Source organism: Schistocerca piceifrons, chromosome 1 (genome assembly GCF_021461385.2).
Source record: "Schistocerca piceifrons isolate TAMUIC-IGC-003096 chromosome 1, iqSchPice1.1, whole genome shotgun sequence".
Taxonomy (NCBI): domain Eukaryota; kingdom Metazoa; phylum Arthropoda; class Insecta; order Orthoptera; family Acrididae; genus Schistocerca; species Schistocerca piceifrons.
Window position 1 is genome coordinate 468,189,829 of NC_060138.1, and position 17,635 is coordinate 468,207,463.

The 17,635-nt window shown below is 48.9% G+C and overlaps 1 protein-coding gene across 1 annotated transcript; it reads left to right on the forward strand.

Moving 5' to 3' along the window:
* Positions 1–512: 512 nt before the first annotated feature.
* LOC124739345 (dentin sialophosphoprotein-like) lies at positions 513–11,416 on the forward strand. The gene is made up of 2 exons (XM_047248615.1): positions 513–630; positions 10,803–11,416. Exons 1-2 carry the CDS (start codon positions 513–515, stop codon positions 11,414–11,416), a joined length of 732 nt encoding a protein of 243 aa, XP_047104571.1.
* Positions 11,417–17,635: the final 6,219 nt, after the last annotated feature.

Consider the following 17,635-nt stretch of genomic DNA (forward strand, 5'->3'; position numbering starts at 1 on the left):
AGGTGGTGGTGCCACTATGGCGTTTAACGGCGGCAGAAGGGTGGGTGGTGATGTGAGGGACGGGAGCTATAGGGAGGTGACGGGAAGGGGCAGGTCCCGGCGTAGACGCAGCAGTCGGCGCCGGAGATGGTGACGGTGAAGGCGATGGCGACGGTGGTGCGGTGACGGCGAAGGCGAGGGGGAGAGTTGGGCACGGGCAGTGGCCCAATGGGCCACCACCCTAGCTGGAGCGGCAGTAACAGGCCGGGGGAGTGGGGGGAAAGGATCAGAGGGAGAGGAGCGGGAGGAAGAAGCTGGAGAGGGGGCGACAAAGAGCGAGGGCGAAGGGAGAGTGAGAAGAGGCGGGATGGAAAGAGGGGGTGTGACTGGGCACACGATGTTATGGTGGTGGTGGCAGCGGAGGGGGAAGTATAAACGATGGCTGTGGTGGTAGTGGTGGTGGGGGCTGACATGACGTCAGGGAGAAACAAAAACGCACAGGACGAAAAAGAAAGGACAAAAACTGGGGACAGATGAAGACGGAGACGGAGACGGATGAAGACGAAGACGAACGAAAACCAGAGTCCCACGCTGCTGGCGACGGCGACGGCGACGGCGACGGCGACGGCGACGGCGACGGGTGGCAGGAACGCCGCAGCTGCTGCTGCTGCCGCGGACGGGGCCGGGGCTGCTGCTGCTGCTGCTGTCGCTGCTGGGCTGGCTGGCTGGCTGGCTGGCTGGCTGGAACGCTGCCGCCGCTGCTGCTGCTGCTGCAGCAGGACTGGCTGGCTGCTGCCGGCTGGACCGCTGCTGCTGGCCGGGACCACTGCTGCTGGCCGGGACCGGGACCGCTGCTGCTGCTGCTGCTGCTGCTGGGCTCGCTGGCTGGCTGGCTGGCACCTGAAAAACCTAGCACTTCGAATAGCGCTGGAATGGCACAATCGAAAGGCGGTAACCTTGCGGAGTACCGCCGAAGATGCTCCCTCGAGCCAGCGAGCCCGTCTGTATATCGGCAAGCAAAGAGCTTCTAAGGACGCAACCCACAGACACCAACTCTTCCTCATAGATATTGCCAATGGGGCCACACGAGGGATAGTCGATACTGCCCTTGAGCTAGTGGCGCCAGACAGAACAATCTACTAACTTAATGGCGCCACGGCTCATTACATATTATCTGCTATGAACTGAAATTAGCCGTCTGTTGTTATCTAACCTAGCTATAACATATCTATAAAGAGCGTGAATCACCTAAGACTTGCAAGGAAAATATTGCGGAAATGGGAAGTTTTCAGCCGCGCGGGATTAGCCGAGCAGTCTGATGCGCTGCAGTCATGGACTGTGCGGCTGGTCCCGGCTGAGGTTCCAGTCCTCCCTCGGGCATGGGTGTGTGTGTTTGTTCTTAGGATACTTTAGGTTAAGCAGTGTGTAAGCATAGGGACTGATGACCTTAGCGGTTAAGTCCCATAAGATTTCACACAGCCGGCCGGTGTGGCCGAGCGGTTCTAGGCGCTGCAGTCTGGAACTGCGCGACCGCTACGGTCGCAGGTTCGAATCCTGCCTCGGGCCTGGATGTGTGTGATGTCCTTAGGTTAGTTAGGTTTAAGTAGTTCTAAGTTCTAGGGGACTGATGACCTCAGCAGTTAAGTCCCATAGTGCTCAGAGCCATTTGAACCATTTTGAACCATTTCACACACATTTTTTTCAAAGTTTTCAAAAATTGTAGTTATACTTATAAAGTGGATTTTTTTGCCCAAACATGCACTTTTTTTAAATGAAACACTGCCTATTTAAATTAAGACAATAAGAGTAGGGTAAACTGGAATGTCATTTGTGTTTCTTGCAGGATTCTGGTGCGAGTCCTTTACTAGATATCTTATTTTGAAAAGTGTGGCATCACACAGTAATGAACAACACAAGAGAATACAGTAATAATGTGAATTCTTACCAGTAACGAGACAACTGACCTTCACAATTTTTGTTCCAAATGACCACCGACAGCGGCAATATACGTTTCCAGTTTGGTATGAAACAAATGCTGCGCACGTGCTAGCATTTAGGCGATGCCCGAGCAGTCTGTAGTAATACGTCGTAGCATATCATCGGATGTAGTTGGCATGTCCTTGTAGACACAGTCTTTCAGCTTTCCTTACAGAAAGAGGTCTGCAGGCGTCAAATCCGAGGAACTGGCCGGACAAGCTACAGATTGTCAGCACACCAATATTGCGGTAGTTTACCTGGCCATGATTGCTAGATGTTGCTCCATCGCTAAACAGATGATATATCTGGAGTATCCTGGCCTCATGCCAATATACAGAAGTTAACACGAGTCTCATAATCGTTTCCTTGCAGGTCTTAGTGAACAGAGATATGATAGGGAGGGGAGTTAAAATGGTTCATATGGCTCTGAGCACTATGGGACTCAACATCTGTGGTCATCAGTCCCCTAGAACTTACAACTACTTAAACCTAACTAACCTAAGAACATCACACACATCCATGCCCGAGGCAGGATTTGAACCTGCGACCGTAGCGGTCACGCGGTTCCAGACTGAAGCGCCCAGAACCGCACGGCCATACCGGCCGGCCGGCGGGAAGTTACCTCGATGGAGAATGCATAGGACACTTGCCTGACTCATGCCCCTTGCTCGTGCGACTGCGCGGAACCTAATATGCGCATCAACTGCAACAGTAGCAAGAACATTGATTTCCCCCTTTTCTATCGTCGCTCGTTTCATTCCGTTACCACTTTCAGAGGTTTTAGATCATCGCCGAGATGGCTGACGTCTACTGGCATATATTGCCGCATACGCGTTGTAGGAACGAACTGCATTGTTGCCAGACCCTCCATACACCTAAAGCATGTCGGCTGTTCCTGCATTTGTAAATCCCATCGTCCACTCACGACCTGCTGCTTGGAATGAGAAACACTGACCGACTAGCAAGTCGCAGTGCACTCAAGGAACACAGAAGCACACTGTAAGCAAACGTAACAACATCATACCTAGAAACTACGCAGTTTGAAAGGCACAACCAAATATTGGCGTGGAAACTTTTCACAGTACGGTATCCCGTGCACAATTCACACTAGAATCTTACAACAATCACCAATGTCCTTCTAATTTACCCTACTTTTAATTTGTTAATGTCAATAAGCAATGTTCCATTTAAAATGTATATGTTTGCACAAGAAATATACTTTCTAAGTATTACTACATTCTGTTGATTGGCTAAGACACGAGCCCCTGACTATTAACCCATTCTGTGAAAACCACGCATCAATAGCACTCTCCATTTCTGCAGTATCTGCGGTGCACGTTTGAGGTGATTCACCCTGTTCAAATGGTTCAAATGACTCTAAGCACTATCTGACTTAACATCTGAGGCCATCAGTCCCCTAGACTTTGAACTACCTGAACCTAACTAACCTAAGGACATGACACAGATCCATGCCCAAGGCAGGATCCGTACCTGTGACCGTAGCAGCAGCGCGGTTCCAGACTGAAGCGCCTAGAACTGCTCGGCAACAGCGGCAGGCGATTCATCCTGTATATTCCCATTTTGATTATGAATCTTCTAAAGATGGGGACAGCGATGTGCGAAGCGTGAAGTGGATGAAACTTCTTCGCAATTTCTTTAAAATTATTACATTAATAGGATAACTGTACGATACTTATTATTTTTGTTACCAAATGCTCCCCAACCACAATTATTACGTCATTTACACACAATATTTGAAAACTTTTAATTATAGGAGTGGTGAAAGCTTGCATTTTGCAGTTTGCAAAAATATCATAGCAAATAAAACTTCCCGGGACATTAAAACTGGGTCCGGACCGAGACTTGAACTCGGGACCTTTACCTTTCGCGGGCAAGTGCTCTACCATCTGAGCTGTACAAGAACGACTCACGGCCTCTCCTCAGAGATTTAATTCCACCAGTACCGCGACTCCTTCGCAGGAGAGCTTTTGTGAAGTTTGGAAGGTAGGAGACGAGATACTGGCGGAGGGGTCGTGAGTCGTGCTTGGATAGCTCAGATGGTAGAGCACTTGCCTGCGAAAGGAAAAGATCCCGATTTCGAGTCTCGGTCCGGCACACAGTTTTAATCTGCCAGGAAGTTTCATATCAGCGCACACTCCGCTGCAGAGTGAAAATTTCATTCTGGAAAATCATAGCGTATTGAAAGACAAGGAGTTGGGTTTTGTTGATGGCACCTGAAATTACACTAATCTCAACATGCGCTACGCGCTATACGGCTGGTTCGACAATAAAAGGCAGGGATTCTGTTTTGTGGGAAATTTTTTGCTCTTTATTTTCATAACAAGTCAACTTTGCCGAAATTTACGTCGTTTCCGAGTTATAAACAAAAAAACGAAAAAGTATCGTTTTTTGTCGTTTTTTTTTTAATTTTTGACCCATTTCTTGGCCGGAATTTTGGTGCGCCTTTGAAAATTCGGGTTCACCACCCTCGAAAACATGTCAAGAAACTTCTACAAAACTTTCCTCTAAGAATCACCATTTGACTGGACTGTTTGGGAGACCACTGACGACTGCGGTAGGCCTAGGCAGTCAGTGGGAGTCGCCGTCGCCGTCGCCATCGCCATCGGCGCGCCACAAAGCCACCGTCTCGTAGCCACCTCGTGCTCGCAAGCTGTTTCCGAGCAGCGAGCGCAGTAAATTTCCCTCCGCCCGTATCGCGTATATATGTATACGGCAGCGCTGGCGCAGACGTAATGCTCGCGGAACACGTGATCTCATTACGCGTGCGCAGAAGCCGCCACGGTAATGAGAGCGGCGCCTGTCTAGCGCGGTGCGCCTTCTTCCTTTACCGGCGACGGCCGGCCGCTGCTTCTATCTCGGCCTCCTGCGCCTTCACCGTTAACCTGGGCCCTCTCCAGCGTCTCGAGGAACCATTTGCTGCCTTTCTATATTGCAAGATAGTGATAGATTTACAAGTTAATTCCTACATAAAAACAGCATCCAGCCTCTATTAATAATGTCATTTATTAAGAACAGCCGGCCGGTATGACCGAGCGATTCTAGGCGCTTCAGTCTGGAGCCGCGCGGCCGCTACGGTCGCAGGTTCGAATCCTGCCTCGGGCATGGATGTGTGTGTCGTCCTTACGTTAGTTAGGTTTAAGTAGTTCTAAGTCTAGGGGACTGATGACCTCAGATGTTAAGTCCAATAGTGCTCAGAGCCATTTGAACCATTTATTAAGAACAAATACCATCGTTACCAGTTTCGAGGAGACGACATACATTCAAATTTCCGACTCACAATAGGTAGTCCCTTGCCTCATACGGCCAGCGGAGGTGCCCCTTCGTTTCACACTTGTAGCTGTCCCATGTATTGCGTCGAAATATTGTAGGTCCATCATGGATGCTCTTGACCTAAGACCTCTATTCTTGTGTGAACTTCGATACGCTATAACTCGCGCATCATCCACGGATTGTGATACAGTATTCAACTTGTGACGTCTTGCCATGTTAACTACACCACTGGCCATTACAATTGCTACACCAAGAAGAAATGCAGATGATAAACGGGTATTCATTGGACAAATATATTATACTAGAACTGACATGTGATTACATTTTCACGCAATTTGGTTTCACAGAGCCTGAGAAATCAGTACCCAGAACAACCACCTCTGGCCGTAATAACGGCCTTGATACGCCTGGGCATTGAGTCAAACAGAGCTTGGGTGGCGTGTACAGGTACAGCTGCCCATGCTTCTTCAATACGATACCACAGTTCATCAACAGTACTGACTGGCGTATTGTGACGAGCCAGTTGCTCGGCCACCATTGACCAGACGTTTTCAATTGGTGACAGATCTGGAGAATGTGCTGCCCAGGGCAGCAGTTGAACAATTTCTGTAACGAGAAAGGCCCGTACAGGACATGCAACATGCGGTCGTGCATTATCCTGCTGAAATGTACGGTTTCGCAGGGACCGAATGAAGGGTAGAGCCACGGGTCGTAACACATCTGAAATTTAACGTCCACTGTTCAAAGTGCCGTCAATGCGAACAAGAGGTGACCGAGACGTGTAACCAATGGCACCTCATACCATCACGCTGGGTGATACGCCAGTATGGCGATGACGAATATACGCTTCCAATGTGCGTTCACCGCGATTTCGCCAAACACGGATACGACCATCATGATGCTGTAAACAGAACCTGGATTCATCCGAAAAAATGACGTTTTGCCATTCGTGCACCCAGCCTCGTCGTTGAGTACACCATCGCAGGCGCTCCTGTCTGTGATGCGGCGACAAGGGTAACCGCAGCCAAGGTCTCCGAGCTGATAGTCCATGCTGCTGCAAACGTCGTCGAACTGTTCGTGCAGATGGTTGTTGTCTTGCAAACGTCCTCATCTGATGACCCAGGGATCGCGACGTGGCTGAACGATCCGTTACAGCGATGCGGATAAGATGCCTGTCATCTCGACTGCTAGTGATACGAGGACGTTGGGATCTATCACGGCGTTCCATATTACCCTCCTGAACCCACCGATTCCATATTCTGCTACGGTCATTGGATCTCGACCAACGCGAGCAGCAATGTCGCAATACGATAAATCGCAATCGCGATAGGCTACAATCCGACCTTTATCAAAGTCGAAAACGTGATGGTAAGCATTTCTCCTCCTTACACGAGGTATCACAACAACGTTTCACCAGGCAACGGCCAGCCGGTGTGGCCGTGTGGTTCTAGGCGCTTCAGTCTGGAACTGCGTGACCGCTACGGTCGCAGGTTCGAATCCTGCCTCGGGCATGGATGTGTGTGATGTCCTTAGGTTAGTTACGTTTAAGTAGTTCTAAGTTCTAGGGGACTGATGACCACAGATGTTAAGTCCCATAGTGCTCAGAGCCATTTGAACCATTTTGAACCAGGCAACGCCGGTCAACTGCTGTTGGTGTATGAGAGATCGGTTGGAAACTTTCCTCATGTCAGCACGTTGTAGGTGACGCCACCGGCGCCAACCTTGTGTGAATGCTCTGAACAGCTAATCATTTGCATATCACAACATCTTATTCCTGTTGGTTAAATTTCGCGTCTGTAGCACGTCATCTTCGTGTTGTAGCAATTGTAATAGCCAGTAGTGTATATATCTGAGTGCAACAGACTGCTCATAAGCGTGTCTATACTCGCTATAGTAAGGGAAAGAAGTTAAGATAATGTTACGGTAGAATATGAGTTTGGTAGTGGGAATGAGAGGAGATAGAGTAATAAAGTTCGACAGCGATCTTTAGTTGGTAAAAACGAACATACTGTCCAAAAATCACAAAAGGAGGAGTTACACTTGGGAGAGGTCTGGAGGCGCAGGATGATTCCAACTTGATTACATCATGATAAGGCAAAGATTCAGAAATCATACACTGCATTGTAAAGCCTACCGAGGAGCAGATATAGATTCAGACCGCATTTTAGTAATGACGAAGAGTAATCTGAAGTTTAAACCTTTGAACAATAGTGTTTGCTGCCTCGAAGGACCATTGCACTGCTCTGAAGTACTAGTGCCTTTCTCATGAAACCATCAAAGCTACTGACAGCCAATGATATTTAGCGGTACACCTATGTAGTGTACTTCTATGAATGTGGTACACTGTAGAGTGTAGCTTTAACGGCGCTCAAATCAATTATCGGTACGAACATTATGCTGGGTGATTGTAGGAGATTGTGATCTTTCTTATGATCATACTGCGGAGACCATTGACAGCGAAAGTACTGGGCACTGGGGCAGTACGTATCTTTGATATAAATTTCTTGAATTTTATGCCCGTTTTTTTTATTTAGAACTCTAATTTATTTTACCCGTTATAAGTTCAAGTAAGTTTCTACACTCCTGGAAATTGAAATAAGAACACCGTGAATTCATTGTCCCAGGAAGGGGAAACTTTATTGACACATTCCTGGGGTCAGATACATCACATGACTACACTGACAGAACCACAGGCACATAGACACAGGCAACAGAGCATGCACAATGTCGGCACTAGTACAGTGTATATCCACCTTTCGCAGCAATGCAGGCTGCTATTCTCCCATGGAGACGATCGTAGAGATGCTGGATGTAGTCCTGTGGAACGGCTTGCCGTGCCATTTCCACCTGGCGCCTCAGTTGGACCAGCGTTCGTGCTGGACGTGCAGACCGCGTGAGACGACGCTTCATCCAGTCCCAAACATGCTCAATGGGGGACAGATCCGGAGATCTTGCTGGCCAGGGTAGTTGACTTACACCTTCTAGAGCACGTTGGGTGGCACGGGATACATGCGGACGTGCATTGTCGTGTTGGAACAGCAAGTTCCCTTGCCGGTCTAGGAATGGTAGAACGATGGGTTCGATGACAGTTTGGATGTACCGTGCACTATTCAGTGTCCCCTCGACGAGCACCAGTGGTGTACGGCCAGTGTAGGAGATCGCTCCCCACACCATGATGCCGGGTGTTGGCCCTGTGTGCCTCGGTCGTATGCAGTCCTGATTGTGGCGCTCACCTGCACGGCGCCAAACACGCATACGACCATCATTGGCACCAAGGCAGAAGCGACTCTCATCGCTGAAGACGACACGTCTCCATTCGTCCCTCCATTCACGCCTGTCGCGACACCACTGGAGGCGGGCTGCACGATGTTGGGGCGTGAGCGGAAGACGGCCCAACGGTGTGCGGGACCGTAGCCCAGCTTCATGGAGACGGTTGCGAATGGTCTTCGCCGATACCCCAGGAGCAACAGTGTCCCTAATTTGCTGGGAAGTGGCGGTGCGGTCCCCTACGGCACTGCGTAGGATCCTACGGTCTTGGCGTGCATCCGTGCGTCGCTGCGGTCCGGTCCCAGGTCGACGGGCACGTGCACCTTCCGCCGACCACTGGCGACAACATCGATGTACTGTGGAGACCTCACGCCCCACGTGTTGAGCAATTCGGCGGTACGTCCACCCGGCCTCCCGCATGCCCACTATACGCCCTCGCTCAAAGTCCGTCAACTGCACATACGGTTCACGTCGCCGCTGTCGCGGCATGCTACCAGTGTTAAAGACTGCGATGGAGCTCCGTATGCCACGGCAAACTGGCTGACACTGACGGCGGCGGTGCACAAATGCTGCGCAGCTAGCGCCATTCGACGGCCAACACCGCGGTTCCTGGTGTGTCCGCTGTGCCGTGCGTGTGATCATTGCTTGTACAGCTCTCTCGCAGTGTCCGGAGCAAGTATGGTGGGTCTGACACACCGGTGTCAATGTGTTCTTTTTTCCATTTCCAGGAGTGTAGATTAGGGGTTGCGTCTGCCAAAAATGTGAAACTGCTTCTAAATATACCACATGAGTGATGAGTGGATGAAAACTGAACGCATCGTGGTTAAAACAAGTGATTTTTTTTGCCTTTTTCTTCTTATATTCGTTGCTTACTATGACAAAAAGTCTTAACGCCGCGAAAAAAAAATTAAATTATGTTCCAAAGTGAAAACACCTCCGTAAAACAGTCCATTGCTGTTTTTTGCCCGTTTCTTCTTTGATTCGTTGCTTCCTACTCGTGTGAAATAAAGGTTAATTTTGTGAATAATTTCAAAAATAATATTTTTTTCCAGAATGAGATTTTCACTCTGCAGCGGAGTGTGCGCTGATATGAAACTTCCTGGCAGATTAAAACTGTGTGCCCGACCGAGACTCGAACTCGGGACCTTTGCCTTTCGCGGGCAAGTGATCTACCAACTGAGCTACCGAAGCACGACTCACGCCCGGTACTCACAGCTTTACTTCTGCCAGTACCTCGTCTCCTACCTTCGGGCGCACAGTTTTAATCTGCCAGGAAGTTTCATATCAGCGCACACTCCGCTGCAGAGTGAAAATCTCATTCTGGAAACATCCCCCAGGCTGTGGCTAAGCCATGTCTCCGCAATATCCTTTCTTTCAGGAGTGCTAGTTCTGCAAGGTTCGCAGGAGAGCTTCTGTAAAGTTTGGAAGGTAGGAGACGAGGTACTGGCAGAAGTAAAGCTGTGAGTACCGGGCGTGAGTCGTGCTTCGGTAGCTCAGTTGGGCAGTCTGCCGCCGGCAGTGCTGCGAGGCGGTCACGCGCCAGAGCGCTGCGGGCGAGGCGCGCACGGTGTGTTTGTGTTTACTTCGGCCGCTGTAAGTGCCGTTTTCCTTCTAGACCACCATGGCGCACAACTATCGGAAGAAGACATTACGTTTCAACTTTTGTTCCGACTTTGCCCAACCCAAGGCCCTGGAGGTAGAACGGTTTATACGCGATGAAGTTAAAATACCACCAACGGATCTAATTGGTATCCACTTGTCCATAGTTAGCAGTACCGTCTACGTCAAAATGATCAACGATGCGGCGTGCGACAAGGTGCTTCAAGAGGCAAAACGTGGACTGCGCTTCTGTCATTCCGACGGCAACGTCGGACCCGTTACCGTCGATCACGCAGGTCTCGGCACACGGACGATAAGGATCTTCGAACTGCCGTTCGAACTACCTGCAGACGTCGTCATCGAGGCGCTCCGTCCCTATGGCAACGTTCTTGAACATGTTGCCGAACGATGGGTCCAATTTCAGACCTATCCAGTTTTAAACGGTGTTAGACAGGTCCGCATCGAGTTGCAGAAACACGTGCCTTCCTATCTACGTATCGGAGGCTGCCGTGCCATTATAATGTACGACGGCCAACCTCGGACCTGTTCCGGTTGCGGGAAAGAAGGTCACCCACGGTCTGAATGCATTCAACGACGTGTCGCGCAGCTCCCGTTGTCGGAAGCGTCCGTCACACCCACGATGACCGCCCTACCGGTCACTTACGCAGCGGCTCTTGCCACGTCTACAGTTTCGTCCAGTCCGTCGCCCGGTCCTTCCGATCGGCACGTCCCACCGTCCCAGTCACCAACGGACGGTACAGACGTCCCACCTGACAACCTTGCCGCCGAACAGGCTCCCGCACCGGACGCTGAGGAGACCAGTACATCTTCACAACACCTGTTTGACAATTTCATTGTACCCACCGACACCTTCGAACCAGGTCGACGCTCCTCCTTGCCGTCGTCCGACACTGAGGAACACGTGCGCAAACAACGCTCGCCACGTAGGCGCAAACGCCGTCGCCGTTCACCCACGGGCTCTCAGAGCGTTGCCACCCGCGACGACGAAGACGACACCCAAGCAGCCGACATTTCCACGCAGAGGTCGGCGGACAACTTTCACGATGAACAAGACGTTTCGCAGGACGGGACCACTATGGAGGTCGCCACGCACAATGTAACAATCGGTGCGCCGGTTGAGACGCCTGTCTCCCCGCCGACAACTCCAGATCTCTCTCACCACGACGCAATTCCCATGGACATTGGACAGACCCACGGCACAGGAGCATGGGCCGACGACATTGAGGAAGGTACGCCCCCTCCTCCGGATGAGTTACCTCCGCCGGACGAGGCTACCTGTTAACATCAAAAGCGAGGCATTGCAGCTGATGGGACGGGACTTCCTGTCGGTGCCCTCCTCTTACTTCCCTTGGTGATGGTAGATGCGCGTCCACCACCACTGAAACAAACATACCGGTTTGCCACACTGAACATCAACATGATCGGCACTGCACCCAAGCTGCAACTCCTATGTGACATGCTTCGGGCCTCTGACGTCGACGTCGCCCTTCTTCAGGAAGTACGCGTTGCCACACTACCACCAGTCTACGGCTACGACTCATACACGTCCACATGTGATCAATCAGGGCGTGGAGTGGCTTTCTACATACGCGAAGGAATCCCACTCACGGACACCATCTTCGACACACGCATCATCAATATCTACGCTCCGTCTGGCTCCACGAACCGTCGGCAGCGGTCCACTTTCTTCGGACATGACGTGGCGCCCCTGTTTTCTGGACGCTATGATCGCCTTGTCATGGGAGGCGATTTCAACTGTGTCCTCCATCCGCAGGACCAAGTACCTGGTTATTCGCCATGCCCGGCGCTGCTCACCTTAATCGAAGATTTTCATCTAGTGGACGTTTGGGAGAAAATTCATGGCAATACCCCCGGTTTTACCCATTATACAGCACATTCTGCGAGCAGACTGGACCGGTTTTATGTCTCTGCTCACCTCGGCAATTAAGTCGCCCAAGCTGAACGATGGCCCCTTGCATTTTCGGACCATTGCGCCGTCATTTGCTCCCTGGCTCTGCCACCTCAGTCAGTGTGGCGCAGCAGAGGTTACTGGAAGCTTAATACCTCCCTCCTTAATGATCCACACTGCCGACAATGTATTGCCACTACATGGGCGTCTTGAGAAAGACGCCTTCCGCAGTACACATCCACGTTCCATTGGTGGCTCAAATGTGCCAAACCTGCGATCAGAAAGGCCTTCATACAATGTGGCAAGGAAGCAGCAGCATGGCATCGAGACACCACAAATTTTCACTACGCCGTCCTCCGTGAGCTCGATGCGCTCCCTCCATCACCTGACACCCACAGAGAACGACAACGTACTAAAGCTCGTCTCCTCTCTCTTCAACATGCACGACTGCATGGTGTCGTGGTGCGTTCCCGACGACAAGACCTCCTCCACGACGAAACCCCATTCACAATCCATGCCGCATCCGACCATAGTCGTCGACGTCGGCTTTTCGTTCCCAACATCACGACCTCCGATGGTGTTCACCACACAACACAGGCGGCGGTCGTGTCCGCCTTTGCTGAACATTATCGCCAATTTTATGATGATGAACCGATGGCGACGCCCATTCCTGATGATCTCCGTCCTTCCCCTGATCGGACTCTCACCGTAGCGGAGTCAACGTCCATGATGTCTGCAATCACCGCAGAAGAGGTGGTAAATGCGATCAACAAAGGGGCCAAGAACAAATCACCCGGACCAGATGGTCTCCCAGTGGAATTTTACCGGGCGTTCACCACGTTAATGCTTCCTCGCTGCACGGAAATGATTCAGGAACTCTTTACTCCGTCCTTCCCAATTCCACCTGAATTCGTCACTGGCATTCTTCTATCTGTGCCTAAACCGAAGGGAGGGTTTCATGTCTCTGCATATCGCCCCCTTACACTACTGAATGCAGACTATAAAATCTATGCACGCCTCTTAGCAGCGCGCATACGCTCCGTCTTACCTACGGTCCTTTCACCTGAGCAGACTGCACGTGGTTGTGGGGCCACCTTACAAACAGCCCTAGGAGAATGCCGTGACCTCATTGCACTGGCGTCGCTTTGTCGCCTTCGTGCAGCACTGGTATCCGTCGATTTCACGAGTGCCTTTGATCGCGTTCGACACCCATTCCTCCTCATGGTGGCGACACGTATGGGGTTCCCTTTGCTTTTTGTCGATGCCATTCACCGGTTACTCCTTCCCGCGGTCTCGATGGTACAAGTCAATGGGAGGCTTGTAGGACCGATTCCTATACGCCGCTCTGTGCGTCAAGGATGCCCTATGTCTACTTTACTATATGCCATTGCACTTGAGCCCCTCATCACTGGACTTACCTCTAGACTGCAGGGCCTCACTTTGCGTGACCACACCTTTCACTGTAGGGCTTATGCGGACGATCTCCTCTTTCTCACCTGCTCCTCCACGGAACTCAATGACGCCATCCAATGGATCCACCAGTATGGACGTCTTTCTGGTAGCATTCTTAATGTCAGTAAATCGACTATGATGCACATTGGGCGCGGCCTCCCGGCTATGGTGCCGACCCCACTCCCAGTTAGTGCCACCCTTCGTTACTTGGGTATCGAATTTACGAGCTCCACACACCGCACAGTGGCCCTGGCTTACCGGCGGCTTTTGCAGTCGATTCGGCACCATGTTCGCGGTCAAGTGCACCGTAACTTAAACCAACTCCAACGTGTGTCCTATGTCAACATCTATGTCGCCCCTAAACTAGTACACGTCGCCCAGATCCTCCCAATGCCGTTACTCCTTGGCCGCCGCATCCAATCAGCCTTTGGATATTTCGTGTCAGCAGGGGCACTTTTCAAAGTCTGCTACAACACTCTAACACTGCCTCCTGCAAAAGGTGGCCTCGGACTCGTCAACGTGCGGGCACGCTCTTCTGCACTCTTTGTCCACACTCTGTTGCGGCACTGGCAGGGGCCGGCCCCGTCCTTAACACGCAGTCTCTTAGATATCCTCCGACCAGCTTCTCTCGATCCACCGATCAATGTGGCACCTATTTCTCCATTCTTGTACTACGTCGCGAATTGTTTCATAGAACTCAGCTACGTTCGGGCCGATCTTCCAGTCACCCGTCCTCCCCGTACAAAAGATTATTATCGTTTGTTTATGCTGTCCAACCCTTGCGACCCCATGGTGCTACAGCATCCTGACATTCACTGGCGCACGGTTTGGGGGTGTGTGCATGCACCCTTTTTACCGTCGTCTGTGTCTGCACTCTGGTATGTTTTAGTCTATGGAAAATTCCCGACTAATAGTCGACTTTATCGCATAGGACTGGCCACCTCCCCACTCTGCCCTGACTGTCAGCTCGAAGACACCGACGAGCACCGTCTTACGTGCCCCCTGAAACAAAACGTATGGCTCCTCATCCAACGAATCGTGGGCTTTTACCTCCGTGCCCCGCCAACGACGGTAACCCCGGATTTCCTGTTGTTGCCCCAGACATTTCACTACCCTCTTGCTAAGCACCATACCCTAATCTGGTTTCGAGGACAGGCTTTAGAATATCTCTTTCGGAGTGGTCCGCATACAGTCCTTGACTTCTGGTACAAAGTTGTGACCGCGCATAGCACCCTCACCCGGAAACCATCTTACCGAAAAACTTTTGCCTGTTATCTCCGCAGCGTCTTCCTTGACCCCCCTCAAAGTTGGGGTGTACCATGCCTACCTGTCACATGATGCAACACCCTTATCCACGTTCTCATGCATCGACCAAAAACAAACACAATTTTTTTTTTTTTTTTCGGAAGAAGACAGAATATGTTATATTTTGTTGTATTTAATGTTTTTCTTTTTTAATATTTTTTGTTTTTGTTTAACTAACAGTCATTTGTATATTTTTAAATGGTACCTTGAAGAACTTTTGCATAGTGAATATATATGTACTTTTAGTTTGTTCAATACAAATTTTTTTTTTTTTAAAAAAAAAAAAAAACAGGATATGTTCTAATTTGTTGTATTTCATGTTATTCTAATAATTTGTTTACCTAACACTCATTTGTATATGTTTAACTGGTACCTTGAAGAACTTTTGCTTTGTGTATATATATATATATATATATATATATATATATATATATATATATATGTACTCTCCGTTTGTTCAATAATAAAGAATACAAAAACAAAAAAAAGGGCGCCAGCTTTACCGGCACTCGGTACACCTGACAGGAAAAAAAAAGGGGTAGCGTCTTTGATTACAAAAAAAAAAAAAAAGTTGGTAGAGCACTTGCCCGCGAAAGGCAAAGGTCCCGAGTTCGAGTCTCGGTCGGGCACACAGTTTTAATCTGCCAGGAAGTTTCGTAATATTTTTTTGTCGTTTTTGGGACTCAAAGGGACAAGTGGATCGTCAGGGAGAATCAATACAGGAAGAAGTTAAATATTTAAGTACGGAGGACTAATGATGTGAGTTTGAAGACATCTGAGGCTGTAGACAACACGATAACGAGTACCACGGTAGAAAGTTCAATTGCATAAAAATGAGCTATCTAAAAAGCGTACTTGTAGAAATTGGACTGACAAATATTGGTCAAGAAATGTAACTACGAAGAAAACGTTGCCAACAGAACTAATACTTATACTTGTCGACGACAGAAAATAAGTAATGGGAGTCAATATCGAACACATAGGGCATCCAGTAACAGAATTGAACAGAGCGTTAGTAGACTTGCGATTAAGTAAGACAGAAGGGGCAGATAACAATCATTTTGAATTTCTAAAATCATTGGGGGAAATGACAACCAAACGACTACTCAAGTTTAGAATTTATGAGACTGGAGACATACCATCGCACTTTTGGAAAAATACGATGCACACAATTCCGGAGACAGAAGGGGCAGATAACTGCGAAAACCATCACACAATCATCTTAATAGCTCAAGCAGCCAAGTTCCTGACAACAATAACATGCACAAGAACGGAAAAGGAAACCTCAGGTGAAGGTCAGCTAAGCTTCAGGAACGTTTAAGACACCAGAGAGGAAGCTCTCTGTTGTTGCACTTGCTAATGGAACCAAGAATTAAGGGAGCTCAAGACCTAGATAAAGCATTCGACAATGTAAAGTGGTTCAAGATGTTAGAAATTCTTAGCAAAATAGGCATAAGCTACAGGGAAGAAAATAATTAACAAGCGGCGTCATCCGCAACATCTGTTCGGAACTATAAATGTCACTTCTTGAAATGGAGCAAACCTTCCCCTTACTTCTGATCACTCATTTTCTTTGTTCAGTTATCTACATCCTAAACCAATCGTACATTGAATATAAAATCGATATATTTACATAAATTTTAAAATGTATTAGAATCTTTCAGTATACTGCTGTTCTCCTAGCAACGAAATAATAACAGGGAAAAAAGTGAAATTACGTATTAAGAAAAGATATTTATGAAATTACGTATTAATAAAAGAAATTTATATGCTTATCAAGCGCTCTGGCAGGTAGTTCTATGCACATCCGGTACTCAGAAGACATTACTTGCTCTTGCACTGTGTCTTATTGGTACAACACGGATTTCGTAAACACAACTGTATGCTACAATAAACTACAAATTGTGTCTGTTGCTACAAGCTAAATATTTGGGCCTCCCGGAGTGGCCTAGCGGTTCTAGGTGCTACAGTCTGGAACTTCGCGACCGCTTCGGTCGCAGGTTCGAATCCTGCCTCGGGCACGGATGTGTGTGATGTCCTTAGGTTAGTTAGGTTTAAGTAGTTCTAATTTTTAGGGGACTGATGACCACTCCAGTTAAGTCCCATAGTACTCAGAGTCATTTGAACCCATTTTTTAAATATTTGGGGGTTTCACCTGTTTTAACAGTTGCTTCGGTTTGTTAGTCCTTGGATCACTTAGGCATTGCTCAGGAATTACAGGAACTGTGTTGCCGTGGTTCGTGTCCTTCATTCTGGCATTTTCATTCTTCCCCCTTACAGCACTTTAGAAAGTGGTTGGAGCTGACGTACAGGGACTCAGGAAGTAATTCCAGTTCCTCACAGGGACTCACCATCACTTCCCGATGCACGTCGTTGTTAGATGTCTTGACTTTCTCCCACTTTACACAATGATATACTGCTTCTCTGCTAGGTATGGGGACTACCTAGATTCATATTCTCCCGGACAGTACTGAGTTGGTACATCGGATCATTCCCAGCTCCTGCCCTTCATTACGGCATCATGCCTGTTGGCAAGTTCGAAGATGCCGATTTTTCCAGATTCACAAGTGTCTGTGGTACTTTGGCGTCTTTTTAGTAAATGCATCACATATGATGTTATTCAGTCTGTCTTTTGAGAAACACTAAAGAAAACCAAGGGGAAATTTCGAAAGGGAAATAAAGTTCAAGGGGAAGAAAATAAAAAGTATAAGGTTTGCAGCTGGCATTGTATTTTCCCAGGGGCGGCAAAGATCTTGCGAAATTAGTTGCATGGAATGGATAGAGTCTTGAAAATAAGTTATGAGACGAATATCAACAACAGTGAAAGAGGGCAAC

Bases quoted from the DNA above. Each gene is read 5' to 3' on its own strand.
- LOC124739345 (XM_047248615.1), top strand. From the start codon at position 513: ATGAAGACGGAGACGGAGACGGATGAAGACGAAGACGAACGAAAACCA. The intron at 631-10,802 runs GCCGCAGCTGCT...CCACGTCTACAG, and splicing joins CGGCGACGGGTGGCAGGAAC to TTTCGTCCAGTCCGTCGCCC.